This window comes from Phodopus roborovskii, unplaced genomic scaffold, assembly GCF_943737965.1.
Source record: "Phodopus roborovskii unplaced genomic scaffold, PHOROB, whole genome shotgun sequence".
NCBI lineage: Eukaryota > Metazoa > Chordata > Mammalia > Rodentia > Cricetidae > Phodopus > Phodopus roborovskii.
In genome coordinates this window covers 37,670,885-37,687,483 of record NW_026126480.1, presented here as the reverse complement: position 1 = coordinate 37,687,483, position 16,599 = coordinate 37,670,885, and the positions used below count along the sequence as shown (strand labels likewise).

The following is a 16,599-nucleotide window of genomic DNA, read 5'->3' as shown; positions in this document are numbered from 1 at the left end:
CTGTTTTCTATCCCACTTGAAAAAAAAATATCCCTTAAGCTAAATTGGAGAGTTTGAGAATAAAAGTGTTGACAGAGGAGGCTTCCACACTGCCTAGTATTGACTGTGTTGTGTGTTATCAGTGCCCACTCTTATGCAGACCTATAATGAAAGGGAGCAAGCTAAGCAAGGAAAATACAAAACGTACAGTTTGGAGAGGAAAGGCACCCCAGGAAGCATAATTGAGCTACGTATAAGGCTTAAAGATATATATGTATGTATGTATGTATGTATGTATGTATGTATGTATGTATGTATAAAATTAAAGCTTGATGTTAAATGGAATAAAGGGAGTGGTAACCTCAAGGTAAGACCCCCCCCCCCGCCCAGCCTAGCTTCTAATTTGTGGAAATGAATTTTTTAAAACTTTAAGCAATGAATGAAATCACTGACAACAGAAAGTTGATGCACATGCAGTGGAAGTAGGGGCCATGTTCCAGGCCTGGTAAGTGGCAGCACTCAGCACTTCAGCCACGTGGTTCTGGCTTTAGAGTTAAGGATATAAGAAAGGGGTTATGAATCTCCTTCCACGGCTATGAAAAGCCACTGAGGCCAGGCATGTGTCGGGGTGTCCCTGAATGGAGGCCGAGGGAGGCCACTGTGTGAAGCTGAAACCTGGATTTCACTGGAGACCCCCAAGATACTGGAGATTCCAGGGTCATGAGACACTTGCCAAGGAGAGCTGCTATCAGAGAGTGGCAGCAACCCAAGAAGAAGAGGTGTGCCGCAGTCAATGAAGCTGAAAGCTGAGAAAGTGAAGAATGCTTTGGCGTCAGACATAGGGATGCAGAGACAGGGGTTTGCTCTGCTGCCTTTCAGTCTTGCTTTGGTCCAGTAATCCCTCACTATGCTCCCTTCCCTCCCTTTTAGAATGGCAATGTACATCTCATGTGCCATTGTATGTTGGAAGGATGTGATCTGCTTTTTTATTTTGATTTTTCAGGGGGTTACAGTAAAGAGATTGCATGAATCTCAGAAGAGACTTGGAACTTTTTGGCAGTGTTGAGATTGTGATAGACTATGAAGATTTCGAAGTTGGGCTAAATACATTTTGCATTACAATGTGGCTATAAGCCTATGGGGGAAGTGAAATGTGGCAGTTTGAATAAAAATAGCCTCCACAGGCTCACAGGAAGTGGCACTATCTGAAAGGGTTAGGAGGTATGGGGCTTTTGAGTTGGTATGGCCTTTTTGAGTAGGTGTGGCCTTGATGGAGGAAGTGTGGCCTTTTGGAGGAACTGTGTCACTGGGAGTAGGCTTTGAGATTGAAAAACCCAAGCCAGGCACAATGGCTCTCTTTCTCTCCCAGCTGCCCGAGAATTCGATGTAGAACTCACAGGCACTTCCCCAGCACCATGGCTGCCTGCATGCTGCCATGCTTCTCACCATTCTGACAATAGACTAACCCTCTGAATGCAAGCAAGCCCAAATTAAACGTTTTCCTTTATAAGAGTTGCCTTGGTTATGGTGTCTCTTCTCAGCAACAAAACACTGACCAAACACCCCTCCCAACATAATTTGTAATTGGGATGTTAGTCTTTCAGTTTTCTAAAATGTTCTACTGATGTAAAATGCAGAAAGATTGATTTGAGGTACATTCCTGCTTCAAATATCCTGTAGCAGTCACCAACCAAAGAAACACTAGAGTTGCATTCAGAACTCATATGTGTGTGTGTGTGGATGATGGGAGATGTCATTCTGTATATGTTTCTCATACTGGTTAATAAATAAAGCACTGTTGGCCAATAGGAAAACAAGATAGGAGGGACTAGGAGACAAGGAGGAAAGAGGAAGTAGTAAGGAGGAGTCAAGATGGAGAGTCTGGAGAGAGGAGTACGCAGCAGCCGGCTCCGGGTAAGAAGACCACATGGAAATACATAGATTAACACAAATGGGTTAATACTTAAGACAGAGCTAGCCGATAAGAAAGTAGTAACTGGCCAACAGTATAATATCAAATACAGAGTCTCTGTGCATTATTTGGGGCTGGCGCAGCAGCGGGACAAAACTGGTGGCAGGAGGAAAAAACCTGTACTCCTTACGCCTGTGTGTGTGTGTGTGTGTGTGTGTGTGTGTGAGTGTGTGTGTGTGTGTGTGAGTGTGTGTGTGTGTTTGTGTGTATGTGTGTGTTCTGTATTCTGTAACAGGAAACATCTGATGGGGGATGTCCTTCTGTATGCTGTGAATATATGTTTCTCTTATTGGTTGATTAATAAAGCTGTTTGGGCTAATGGACATGCAGAATGTATCAAGCAGAAAGTGGAGTTACCAGACTAGTAAAATGCTGGGAAGAGGAACAAAAGGTTAAGTCACCAAAGAGATGACATACACCTACTGGGAAGATAGGAAGCCTGAACATTCTCTGGTAAGTCCAGACCACATAAAGATACATAGATTAATAGAAATGGGTTAATAATCAAGAGAGAGTTAACCGATAAGAAGCCTGAGCCATTGGCCAAACAGTTTATAATTAATGTAAGTCTCTGTGTGTTTGTTTGGGACTGAATGGAACAAAAACTTCCATCCACATGTGGTAACTAGACATTTGGAAATAATTTACACATAAAACCTGACAAAAGCTTAAAAAGGGTTCTGAATGCATAAAAACTGAGCCACACCAGGCTTCCTAGTTTCAAAGTCTCATGAAGGCCATGGTGTAGGGATGCCGTGGCATTCAGGCTTGAGCACAGCAAGCTGCGTGGCATATTTAGCTTTTATTCCCACAGACAAAAAGGTTTATGGGCAATGTACTATAAGCTGCTTGATGGCAGCATATTCCAAAGTCTAGGTGGTAAGCCCAGCTCCCAGAGCTGGTAGTAACATACCCCTGTCATATTGGAAAGCCTAAAGCCAGCAGACAAAACCTCTGCTTTAACCTAGCCATGCAGTTTAGCAGAATAAAGACTCATGTGGTCAGAAAAAGATACTGTCTAGAGATATATAGTAAAGACAGATTCAGAATAAAAACCTCTAAATGTTTTACAGTGTGTTTGAAAGTATAGGTAGGCTTGGGAGAGAAAATGAAAAGTATAAAGAGAGTTGTTTTAAAAAGAAATAAAGTAGCTAGGCCTGGTGGCACACAACTTTAATCCCAGTACTCTGAAGGCAGAGGCAGGCAGATATCTGATTTCAAGGCCATCCTGGTCTACAGAGTGAGTATAAGGACAGCCAAAGATACAAAGAGAAAACCTGTCTCAAAAAAAAAAAAAAAAAAAAAAAAAAAAAAAAAAAAAGCCATGTAAAGATGGGAAATACACAGAGAGTCTCTGGATACTATGTTATTGTGCTTGTGCTGTCTTTGAATTTTTGACTACTGAGGTAGGAGCAACAGCTGCTAAAAGACATTTGATTTAAATGCTGCTGGATTAATCCAACCTATATATTTTGAAAATGCCTTGACTTCAAAATTCAATTCTAAGGACATGTTACTTTAGAAAAGAGGTTCTGACTTTGTTTCCACCAAAGATGAAAATCTGTGGATTCCTTCCAGAGTAATATGGTTTGATCAAGCAAGACCCCCTGAAGCAGTGGCCCAGGTGATCCAACAGGCAAAATTGCTAAGACCATGCAGGCTTACAGACCACTATAGCCAGGATCTGGCAAGGGTTCTGGATTGACAGCACACCCCCCCCCCCATACATCAGGAAGCAGTTTGGAGAGAACTATGACCAAATTCCTAACTATTGTTTATAAATATTTTTTTCATTTAAACAGAGTTGGTTATAAATGGTGTTAATGATCACAGTCACTCTCTTTCTAAAGAAAAATGGGAATATGATATAGAAATGAATACTTTGCACCTGTATGTATTTTGGTTTATTGATAAAATTTAAGATCATTTCTATTATATGTATATTTCTACTCTTTGTTTCAGTATTATGCTTATACAGCTCTTTAAAAAATTTAATGTATAATTAAATATAGATTATAGATAGTTACCTATAATAGTCAAAACTTAGTTAGGTTTTCTAGATATACAGAGATATATTTCAAATGGACAGGTATTCTTCAAAATCTTTCAAAGACCAACAAAATACGGCATTTAAAATAGTTTACTAGGGTTTTTCATGACAATAAGACATAACTGCTCCTGGCAACACCAACTGCCTCAGAAAGGAAGATGGGCATTGAAGAAACTCACGGGGTTTGACGTCAACATGGCAAAGATAACCATTTTAGACAAGAAACTGTTCTTGTCTGGACTGCTTGATAGGATGATGTTCAAATTGGAGAAGCAGGTTACAAAGGAAACTGACAGTCAAACTTCCCAAGGGACAGGATAGTCCTTCAAGGTTACTGCTTCATCAAAGTCTGCCAGACATTCTGGGCCTATAGGCTGGAGAGGGATGCCCCAATGTTACAGACAAACTTAGGTGACCGTCCAGGCAGTGAGATGCTGCTGTCTGTAGTGAGATAGTCCTTCTGTGGCACTGACCACGCCCATTGGGGGTGGAGCCATGGGCAGAAGTGACCTGTGGAGGGAGGTCAGAGAAAGAGCCAGGAAAAGCTCTCTTGCTGAAGGGACTCGGACAGGAGAGCATCGGGTGGAATTTCCTGGTGTTCATCTGTCTAGGATGTAAGTAATTTCTCCATGAATAAACATCTATTCAGCCTATTTGTTTATCCTGATCCTTATTTAACCACGATAGCTGTCAATTCTAGAGTTTATATATTATCCTTCTTGGGTCTTTGATGGAGTTGAAGACAGATAGTTATGGTTATGGTTTTCCTTAGTTATTATAAAAGTTGTTACATATAAAACTTTGGACTCACAAAGATAGGATAGATGGTAGAATATTTTCTTTAATTTTTTCCAAATGTTAGTGAACTAAATATTGTTAACTCTAATTCTTGCTTGATAACTGTTTTGTTATATATAATTTTACTATGTTAAAGTTAAAGCCTTTCTTTTTATTTAGACAGTAAAGAGGAGATGATGGTATGTTCTTCTGTATGCTGTGAATATATGTTTTTCTCTTATTGGTTGATGATTAAAGCTGTTTCAGCCAATGGACAGGGAGGATGTACCCAAACAGAAAGCATAGGTGAAGCTATCACACTAGGAGAATGCTGGGAAGAGGAAAGCAGAGAGTGAGTCACCGGAGAGATGTCATGTAGCTACTAGGGAGGTAGGACACCTGAGCATTCTCCAGTAAGCCAAGAACACATAGAGATACATAGATTAATAGAAATGGGTTAGTAATTAAGAGAGAGCTAGCCAGTAAGAAGCCTGAGCCATCAGCCAAACAGTTTATAATTAACATTAGCCTCTGTGTGTTTATTTGGTACTGAATGGCTGCAAGACCAGACAGAACAGAGACTTTTATCCACAAATATCCACACTGATAATTACAAGTTATGCATAAAAATTATGAATATTCACAATAAACTTATTTAAGTTATAAGTAGCATAAAACTATGGAGCTATTTCCAAAACAGCCAGTGCTACACAAAGAAGCCCTGCCTTGAAAAACAAAAATCAAACAAAGTAGCATAAAGGGAAAAAACCAAAAAACAAAAACACCAAATCTATATTATCTAAATGTATTAGCAAGTCCCTCCATAAACAAACAAACAAAAACATCATTAACGTATCTTATTGTGAGTCCTCAGAGGGATTTTATCATAACTAGAAGAACAAATTAAATGTATCACATCACCACATGAAAACATCCATACACACTGCTGTAGCCTGCCTTATCACTCACTCAGTGATAGCTGTTAAGTGTTTTCCAAGTCAAGAGACAGTTAACTGGAATTACTAACTATAATGGCTGCTTATGTTTCCCACTGCTTCTAAAAAGCTGTGCTCATCTACTTGTACTGTCATCTTGCTGTTTTCAGTGGCATATCTTGCATTTCTATAGAAGTCACACACTGAAAGGTAGATTTGCTCTCTGTATTTCCATCAGATCTCTGTTCATAGCCCTTGCCCATTTTCCTATTGAGTGTTTTTTTTTTTTTTTTTCTCTTTTCTTACTGACTGGTGGGAGGGAGCTCTCTGACTATGAAAGCTCTTAGCTCTTCACACTGTAAAATGAGAATATCACTCCTTGACTGACTGGTTACAAAGATCCAGTCATCTAGCATGGCAGTGGCAAGTAGGTACTAAAGCTCTTCCCCATCACCCACCCCCTTCTATAGCCACCAAGTATACAGTGGGACAATTAAAAGTTATCCACATGTAAATACATACCAACATTTTCTCAATGACTTCTTTCATCTCTAACTTTCTAAATCTCAATACAAGGCTCGGCTATCCTGTAGTCCTGAAGACTGCATACCTCTTATTATCACACTGGGGTATTAGACATCTTTTCACTGGCTTCTATCACACCTCAGTCACAGGAAGGATGAGAAGTGCGAGTGTTGTGTAAATAGTTTGCTCTGAGACTGGAACATTCCATCCTGTAGGAATTGCCTCAAACAGGAAGGTAATACAACTCAAAATAGCTTCAGGAAGTTCCTGAAAGTGACCAAATCCATTAGGCCCATCTCTGCCAGAGTAAGTAATAAAAGCTGAGACTCCTCCTCAGATCTAAGAAGGCTGACTTTTAAAGACCCTGAGACAAGCAAATCTGCAAAGAACACTTGAGATCAGACCAACTGCTTGAAAGAAGCAGAAACCAGCTGAGCTGCTGGTTTAGAACAATCAAGGCACCTAGAAAGATGGTCTGCTGCCTGTTGAGCTACTTATAGGCTGTGCTGTGTGCTACAGGTTCCCAGCTTGCTGCAGAAGGCTTTGGTGATAACGCTGTATTTAAGTCATTTCTGCTCCTATACTCCTATATTCCTATACTCCTGTAACTATACTCCTATACTCCTGTAAGTAACCCCACTAAAACTCATTGATTCACCATGTTGGACTTTGGTGGTATTTGCATTTTAGTCTGTCATGGGCTCATTATCTGGGTTGAGTAGACACATGTGTTGCATCTTTCCAAGAAAAGTTTTGTCACAGAACTAGGATAATGAAGAGATGAGCTTGAACACTAATCATGTTGTCCTAGGTATCCATCACACATTACATCAACTTGCATTTACAGCACTTCTGGGTAAGATCACATCTTTATCCCTAACAGAATTCAACTATGTGACCCTGTGTCATGATGCCCACCCTTCTACAGTGTGGGATGATACTGTAGGCCTCTCTGGACAATTCTCTTGAGAGAAAAGTAATGTGCTATACGAATTGGATTGTGATTTCAGAGTTCCTGTTGGACAAAGGAAAGCCAAACATTTTGTTAAAAAAAAAAAAGAAGAAAAAAAAATGTATTCACCAAGGTACAGCTCCCCCTAATTACAAATAGATTCATTAAAAAAAAAACCACAACAGCATTATGCTTAATTGTCAAAACCATTACCAAGCAACTCGAGCAACTAATCAGGGTTTCAGTCTTACATAGATATCGTGTGGTGGTGAGAACAAACAAGTGCTCTCAACAGTGTGGAATGAATTGTCACATGCTGAGACAAAAGTCACACAGACGCATGCACACTGTGAGTCCATTCATGTTGAGTAAAAAAAAAAATTGTGTTAGGGTGGCCAAGGAAGTAGGCTCGGCAGGCGAGGGCTGCTCTGAGCTGCTGCACAGTTATGAACAGGGTACTTTTCTTGTGTATGTTATTTTTGGATTGAACTAAATGAAATTTCCAGTTTTGTAGGTCAAAACAGTCAGACACCTACAATTTCATATGGCTCAAACTCCCATTGCAATGGAAACATGTCTTTAAACCCTTCTGGCAAGGCAGAAAGAAGCATCCAGCACTGACCAGCTCATTCCCAGCTTTCTGGAAACTGACCTAAATGCCCCTACTGAGTCGGTCTTAGTCTCTGTACCTCTGTCCCCAGATTCTATGGAGCTGCTTGTGATGAAGCTGTCCCCATGCTTCCCTGTGGCACCTACCTGCAGCATCTTCTCACCTTTCCCCAGAACCTCCAAGTCCCCTAACCCGATCATGGTCCTGGCTGAACAAGAGGAGCTGTCTGTCAGCAGGGTTTGTAGCTCTTCCGCACATGGCACCAAGACGATCATTCTTAAAGAAGCAATATTGCAAAGATAATTTTTATATTTACAAACACTACCCCAGAAAAGTAGCAGTGCCAAGCTTTTATAAGCCTTGTGTGGCTCATAAAAGGCATCATCTTTCTAACTGACTGAGATAACTCTATCCACCAGCTTTGAAGCTGATGGTCCCTTTTTTCATTTCCATGTGGGAAATTACCAGCAGTTCTGAAACTTCTGGGCACAGCCATCTCATTTTACAGTGGTCAATATTATTTCAAACAGAAGCACTATTTGTCAGCCAGTTGGGAAGGTGTATTTCCAGGGCAAGAAGACATGCTCAGGGACAATTACTCCTACATGCACAGATGAAGGCAAGAAGGTATTTGATAGAGAGAGCTCCTGAATGTGGGTCTAACTAAACTCTATGACTGTTTTCATTAACACATTATCTGATACAGGTGTACTGGTGACATTGCACAGTCTTAGAATTGCTATTACAAAGGGCCCATAGGATGAGTCCCCATTAAGAAGCCAAGGCCAATGATATTTTGTTTATACTCTAACAAATAAAGCTTGCCTGAAGATCAGAGGGCAGAGCTAGCCACTAGTTAACCATAGAGGTCTGGAGGTCTGTACGTACAGACAGGAAGTGAGATGGCTAGGCAGAAAGAGGAAGTGATAAGGTAGGAGGAGACAGGAACTCAATCTCTTTTCAACCGGGAAGTTAGTGACATAAAATGTGGCTGTAACTTGCTCCTTCATCTCTCTGATATTTAGCATTTTTCTCTGGATCTGACTCTGGGCTTTTATTATTAAGACCTATTAGAACTTGTGCTATAACATGGGACTGAGCTCTCCACCCCATCTGACAGCAAGACCCATGAACAAACTATTGGGGTTAGGCTCATTGAACTTATGGTAAGTTGAAACTGTGGGCAGGCTAAAAGGAATCCCTCGAAATATACTTGAAGGACTTTATACCTTGCTAGAAATCCCATACTAAATAATTTATAATAAGAATACTATTAGCTATCTACAGAATTTCCCTTCATATTATGGATTCATTTAAATAAAAGACAATAATGGCATTAGCTTTTTTTTAACACCTATGGTTAACTGAATACTGTCTCATTAATAAGCATAAGCCTGATGTTCATGAATAGCACTACATATTCTTATTAAACAGATGGGGACACTGAGCTTTAAGCTGGGTAAATAATTTGCCCAAAGACTCACATACCTTATAAGGGGCAAAATCAGGATAGAAATTCAGGCAATCTAAGGCTAAAGGCCACAGTCATAACAACCAAACTGTAGTGCCATTCACAGACTATCTATGTAATAAGAAAAGAAGACAGTTGCATCTACAGTAGGCACTAAAAGCACCTGTTCTAATCAAATCCTGTGAGCTATTATCTCCACTTCTCATATAAAGTAACTAAGGTTCAGAGATCCAAAGCAATTTGCTAATTAGTGACAGCAAAAATCCAAACATGAACCCATATAGTCCCAAAGCCCATGGTCTTCCGTTATACCACCTTGCTTCTAATACACCATTTGGAACTTGCTATAAATGGCAGCAAAACTACTACAGGTATCACAGAACAGACTAATGCTGCAGTGGTAGCCAACCCCCACATCTCAGTTAGCAGATACTTACCTTCTGTTCCAGAGTCCACCTGCAACACCATGAGCCTCCATGGCAGCTCTCCTGGTGGCCCTGTCTCAAAACTATGTATGTTAGCATACAGCTCCATGCCCTCCCCTAAGGAAATTCATGCTGCCTCTACCCAGTGCTCCATGCACGAGGCTCCCTGCCTGGCCTCATTTAATCCCTTAGCAGGGCCAGGGAAGGTAGTGTTTCCATATAGCCAAGAAGAGAAGAAGCAGAGGAGACCTTTAAAGGACAATGCTCAATTGTTTAAACTTCCTAAAGTGTGGTTGAAAGAAAGACTGTCTGGTCAAATGGCAGACCCCAGCATTCCTTTCAGGTCAGTCCATAGGCTATGAAGTGCTAAACTGAACTAAAGGCAACGATGATGCAAGTGGTCAGCAGACCACCCTTGGAAGTAGCTTTGTTCTGCATGGATGCAGCACACTCAGATTTCTAGGATAATGACCATCAGAATCTAGGTCAGAAGGTATCAATCAAGACTATGGCTAGGTCATATGGGGGAACAAAGGGGAAAGGAAAGGCAACGGAGATGTGTCCTAAACCCTAGTGCAGCTGTTGGCAATGCAACGCCAGGCAAGCACAGAGATGCCCAAGCATGAGACCAACTGAGAGGTACTCTCGCACTTCCCTGATCTGGGGCGAAGCAGAATGACAACCGTAGAGACACACACTGCTACCCACAGAAGTGAACAAAACCTGTGTCACCAACAAAATATTCCCTTAACACCACTGGGCAAACATCTGAGCAGATGGCTCTTTGTTCCAAATCTTCAGAGCCAGGCTGTAGAAATGGAACCGTATATGGAGTGTTTGCCTTGCTCGCTTGAAGTCCTGAGTTCAATCTCCAAAACCCAGGTTAAAAAATAAAAACAAAAAGCTGAACATAGTGGCATATGACTGTCACCCACTACTGGGAAAATGGAGGCAGCTGGGTACCTGGCTAGTTAGCCTAGACTGCTTGCAAAGTTCCAAATCATTAGAAACACAGAAGAAAAAAAAAGTGAACAGTGTCTGAGGAACACACACACACACACACACACACACACACACACACACACACACACCACTAGCCTCCTTACATTTTAGGCTCATTTCCTATCAGAAAACATCCCACCTTGTCGGTGAAACACACAGTCTGGAGCTACACCTGGTGAGCTGTTCCCAGTCCAAACTGTGCCTGTAGGCTGCCAGGCCTCTACTCAGCAGGAATGTCCTTGAGCCCAGGCCTGCCCTCACACACCTGGCACTGGATGCTTAGATGAGCAGTCAACTCTGGGCAATGCTCCTTGGCATCTGTCCCAACTTCTCATCATGCCCTAGGTTAGTTATCCCTCCTTTGCCCTAAACTGAGCTTTTTGCATAAGCTACGGCAACCAACCCAGGCTGGAGTCCCACAAATTTCCTATGTGGTGTGCATTCCTGTGTATGTACTTGTGAGAGTACAGTGCCAGCAGAGTCATGAAGAAGGCATTGTACCCCCTGGAGTTAGACTTAAAGGTGTTTGTGACATGACCAATGTGGCTCCTGGGTACTGGATTTGGGTCCTCTATAAAAGCAATAAATGCTCCTAACTCCTGAGCCATCTCACCAGGCCCCATATGCAATAGATAGCCTTCATCACTACCTAACATGTTACATTCCCCAACAAATGGGAGTCCCCATATTGGGAACAACAGTAAAAGTTACCACAATATTTGTACTAACAAACCTAGGGCGTAGGGCTGGTGACCGGGAGCTCAGAAGTGATGAGCAAGGTCCAGCTCTTGCTGGCATTTGTAGAAACACTTGCTGATTCTCTCCTTGTGTCTTGGATGACAGCTTATTCCAGTTCCTGCATAGGACCAATAGGGCCCTTGAAGCCCACCAGCATCAGAGTGCTAACACTATCCTCAGAGCTGCACTTGGCCCTCTGAGTTCCCATAAACATTGTCCTCTGTTAAGCTGAAGTTGATATGCATCTCCAGTAGCACTGCTCTTTAGAGCTATTTTTCTTTCATGGTTGTTTGCTAGCTAAGTTTTGAGCAGGGCTGCCCCAAAGGCACTGATCCTGAGACTGTCAGCAGGCCTTCCTCTCTGCAACTTGAGTGCACAAATACTGGTGCACTTGACCTCCTCACAAAGGGCTTTCCTCAAGAGTCAGCAAGGGACACCTTACAGGCCCCTAGGTCCAGAACATACTTCATTAGCCATCCCTTAGAGTCCACAGAGAGCAGATCTGTGAATCAGCTGAGATGACATGCCTGCTTCCAGGCAGGGAAATGTGATCAGAGGGCAAGCACATCTCCAGGAAAGGTTTCTCCAGAGCAGTGGTTCTCAACCTGTGGGTGGAACAACCCTTCCACAGGGTTCCCATATCAGATATCCTGTATGTCATATACTAACATTACAATTCATAACAGTAGCAGAATTTCAGTTATAAAGTAGCAACAAAATAGTTTCATCGTTGGGAGGTCACCACAGCATGAAGAACTGTATTAAAGGGTTGCAGCAGAACTAGCAAAAAGAGAAGATGCTCTCTCTGGTTTAAAACTAGCCTCTCATCCTGGGATATAGGGCAGACATGACAAGTTCAAATGGGTGATGAACTACATCATCCATGCTGGCCAGTGTAGGGGGAGACCAGATTCAGCTTGCCTGGAGGGGCTTCCAAATATCCCAGGGCAGTGGAGTCCACCATCTTTATGGCAGTGAATCGTCACTCAAGTCTCCTCCTCACTACACAGTGCTGCCAAAAGGAAGAAGACTTTCTTCCCAAAGCTAGCCTCTTGTCAAGGCGCCAGGAGCTTATCTGAGAAAACAAGGGGTCATCTGTGTCCCTGCTCCTCCTAGGCTCTTCCGGAAGCCATTATCTGCCTGAACCACAATCAGATTGGCCTTCAGTGCCAATCTGGTCTTTGTAGGTAATATTTGTAATTTCATAGGAAACTCAAGAATCATGCCCAAACATAATCAATGTCCATGTGTATCCTACAGTGGGAGGTGATTGCAGATCCCCCACTGAGTACACGGAGGGAACTTTTGAGAAAAAACAAAAAAAACAAAAAGTGATTTTTTTTAAACATAACAATCTTAGAAGAACCCAGACACATATAAGCAACATCTACCAAGTTTTCTAATTCACTACATGAGTCGTTGTATATTTGTAAACATTTCACAAGTGTTTGGAAGAATGCTTTAAGAGAAATGTGAGAACATATAAATATTGTCCATGTGATTAGACCATTTTAAAACAAATATTCCCAGGAGCTATTCAAGCAGAGAACCTACAAGCCTATTTCACTTTATTCTTGAATTTTTCTTTTTGTAAAAACATTCTTCCAACAAATGTAGATTCTACCATGCACTAAACACCAGTCTATCATTTTTTGCATGTAATAATTGAATGGGGTTTTAACCTATCTGTCAGCTGCCCAGAAGCCACTCCTTGGAATATTTACTCAGAAAGGTAGAGAGATGGGGTGAGAAGAGGGGAAAGGGCTTCATTTTTTTCCAAATGCATCAAGATCCAACTGAAGTTCCCACTCCTTGTTCCCAGTGAATAACACTAGTGTTCAGTCAGAAGGCAGCATTGGGGGTGGATGCATCTGGGGAGCTCCCAGCCCTTTCTGATGGTGTGAATGAATCCTCAGAATGAATTTAATCCCGAGTTTAAACGTTTCTGTGTGCGCTTACACACACACACACACACACACACACACACACAGAGAGAGAGAGAGAGAGAGAGAGAGAGAGAGAGAGAGAGAGCAATAGTTTCCACGCATATATCCTGAGGTGCAGAAGTAGTATTTGATACTACATACATGCCATGTTTGGGGGCAGAAAGTCCGAGGGGGGGATCCTGTTTGTCTTCATGGGATGACCCCCCCTACACATACACACACACACACACACACACACACACACACATACACACATACACACACACACAACAAGATCCCACAAAATCCAGAGAATCAATGCAACTTTAATATTTAAAATGTGTCAGCCAGCTATGGGTAGGAGAGAAAAAACCCAGCCTGCTACTGGAGGGACAAGTGCAGATGTGTCAGCCTTGGTGACAGGCACTTAAGGCTGGCTACTAGATCGGTTTAAACAAGACAGACTAGAGAGAAGAGAAACCCTGTGGTGGGCCTTAGACCAGTGAGGGGCAGTTGCCTGAGGAAGCACTGACATCGCTGAAGGCACTAGGCTCCCTCCTTTTTCAAAGCCTGGACATTTCATTACTGTCTCCAGAGAGCTTCTGCCTCTCAGGAGAACACTCATACTATATAGGAGTTTCTGGTGTTCTCAGCCCCGCAGCCAGCTGCAGTTCCTGACCTGCCCAACCCTCCATGGCAACAGTTTTCCAGCCAGAGAAGTAAGGCAGACACCTCTTGGGAGGATGCTCTGTAGGGCTGTCTGCTCAGGAGCCTTCCAAAATGATCTAAGCTGACCCTGGCTGCCCCCACACAGCATGGGGTGGCGGGAGGCCAAGAGCAAAACCTGCCAGCCATCATCAGTAGCAAAAGATCATAGGAGAGAAACTTCCCTAGGGCATGAGCCAGGCTGCATGCCCTGGTCTTAAAGAGCAGTCTAAATCCCAGGGACAGGTGTGCAGGGGTTAGTGAAAGGCTCGGACTTGGGGCATCCCAGCTAGGGGCTGCCAGATGCGCTTCCAGACTAGGGGCTACTAGGGAAGCAAGTCCCAGTCCCAGCCAGGCATACTAGGACTACTGTGCACTAAGGGTTCCAAGAAAAGGAGAGGTTTCTTTTGATCCCAAAGGGAACATCCCAGGCACCAACAAGAAGAGAACCCCGAATCCAGGCCCTTGTGGGACGCAGCAGCTCAAAGAAAGTTGGGGCACCTAGAGGCTAGGCATTGGGTCCCCTCCCGCGGCGCACCACTACTTACACAAAGACCCCAAAGAGCAGGGCTCGCACCCCGATCTCGATGGCCAGCTCCCGCATGGTGCAGCCAGAGTAGCTCCCGCAGCGGCAGCTGGTGCTGTCGGTGGCTCCCACGGCTCGGCCAGAGCGGCTCGCCAGAGCCTGGGCGGTGAGGGAGGCGCGCTGCAGGCCGCGGGCGGGGGCGGGAGGCGGGCGCGGGGTGGGGGCGGCGGGGAGGGCTCAACCCTAATCTCCGGCTGGGCTCCGGGCTCCCGGGCACCCAGATGCCACGCCGGTCGCTCGTTTCGGGTCCCACTGGCAATCGCGCCGAGCCGTGTCGCCTGGAAGACTCCCTGCTCCCTTGCGTCCGGTGCAGTTTCCGAGTCCTGGGCTCGCTCCCCGCACCAGCGACCCGGGTGGGGAAAGCCTGGGGAAGCCCCGCTGTAGTCGCGGGCGCGCTGCGTGGCTTCCCAGCTACTGGGCGGCCCCTGGGCTCTGTGCCCGGCAGCCGCTGCGAGCCTCCTCTCCAGCCCGGACTCTTGCTCTCACTGTGTTCCTTCCACACTCGCCCGCACGTGGGCAAGAAGTAGATGGGCGCTTAGGGGATAGTCTCTCGCTCAGGACAGCTCTGGCATCTTCTGGCCCTGCCTGGGAGCACTTCTTTCCCACTTTCTGCTCCCCTCCAAGCCTGAGCACCTCAAGTTCTTTCCTTTCCCACCCCTGACTTTAGGAAGTCCCCATGAGATTGCTCCCGATCTTTGCTTTCTCACAGAAGGTGCCAGACAAGTGTACAAAAACCCGGCACAGACTGAGAGCAAGTGAACCTGGATCCCCTCACCCTCATGGCACCAGTTCAAGATAGTACCTGGGACCCCAATCTCTCCTCTCTTCCATTATCTAACTACCCCCACCCCCAGTGGCTTTGGGCTGCTGTGCTTTGTTGAAAAAGCAGCTCCGGACAAATCCATCCCTATACATGGCAGGCTGTCCTAAGGCAGCAGGTAGAAGCATGAGCCTTGGCCCAGGACTCACTCAAAAATTCAAATATAAATATTGGTGGTCTGGGTGTGGTGACCACAAGCCTGAGCCCAGATAGGTTTTGGCTTTGCTTTCCCATCGTCTGTTGGAGTTATTAATCACAATTGTTTGGGCTGTCTCTGGGGAGCTCGGACCTTTCCTGGATTTTAGAAAAAACACTCTCCAGGATTTTGTGAGCAGGGATGAATTAGAAGTTGGCTTCTAGTCCTGGATCTGGATCTCCAACTTGGACAGACATAGGAGTAGGTAGAACAGCCTTGGGAGGAGAGCTTGGGCATCAGCAAAGGGTAAGCAGACCCTGTTGCCAAGGACATATGCCAGACCTTTGACAGCTAGCCAAGGCACCTCAGGGAGGGATCCAGGCTATATGGAAGGGATACCATTCCAGCAACTGAAGCCCTGTCCATGGTGTGTCCTGGCATGCCATGAATGCTTGGTGAGTATTGCTGAGCAAACAAATGCATGTGTGTCTGTATAGATAGTTGGGCACATGGGATATCATGTGCAGGGAAATTGGGAAGGCTGTGGAAGAAAGGATGTGGCTCTATCTTCCCCATGACTTGGACCTAACAACTACTATGAAGACAACTCTCTTTCCACAACTTGACAAAGTGGTACAAAACACCCATGGGGAATTCTGGTGGACTACAGTTGAGGGTTCCAGGTAGCTGGGTGCTGGGTGGGGTGCTAACTGATGTTGAGGCATCAGTTAACTGGAAGCATTAACTAAGCCACTGTAAAAAGTGGGGTGCTGGGTACTAGGATTAATAATCTACCTCTCCCCTGGAGAAGAGGGTGTTTACCAGTCACTTAGAAGTCAGACAAGGTTAGGTGTGTGGTGGGGACCTCCTTGTGATAGCCCTGCTCGCCAGGGTCTGTAGTGGAGACCCAAAAAATGTGAACCATATATTTATGATTATACAGTGTGTCTGTTAGAGGCAGTACCTCATGTAGCCCATGCTGACCACAAAT

The 16,599-nt window shown here is 44.2% G+C and overlaps 1 protein-coding gene across 2 annotated transcripts in view; it reads right to left on the bottom strand.

The window, feature by feature from the left end:
• Plpp4 (phospholipid phosphatase 4) overlaps positions 1-14,872 on the bottom strand; it is a 126,342-nt gene extending 111,470 nt beyond the window's left edge. Inside the window, exon 1 of one of the 2 annotated variants that reach the window (XM_051193139.1) lies at positions 14,615-14,872. In XM_051193139.1, the coding sequence (XP_051049096.1) occupies positions 14,615-14,670 (56 nt within the window). In that variant the 5' untranslated portion in view covers positions 14,671-14,872. The remainder of the gene's footprint in view (positions 1-14,614) is intronic. The other variant, XM_051193138.1, reaches the window with a different exon arrangement.
• Between the last annotated feature and the right edge of the window lie 1,727 nt (positions 14,873-16,599).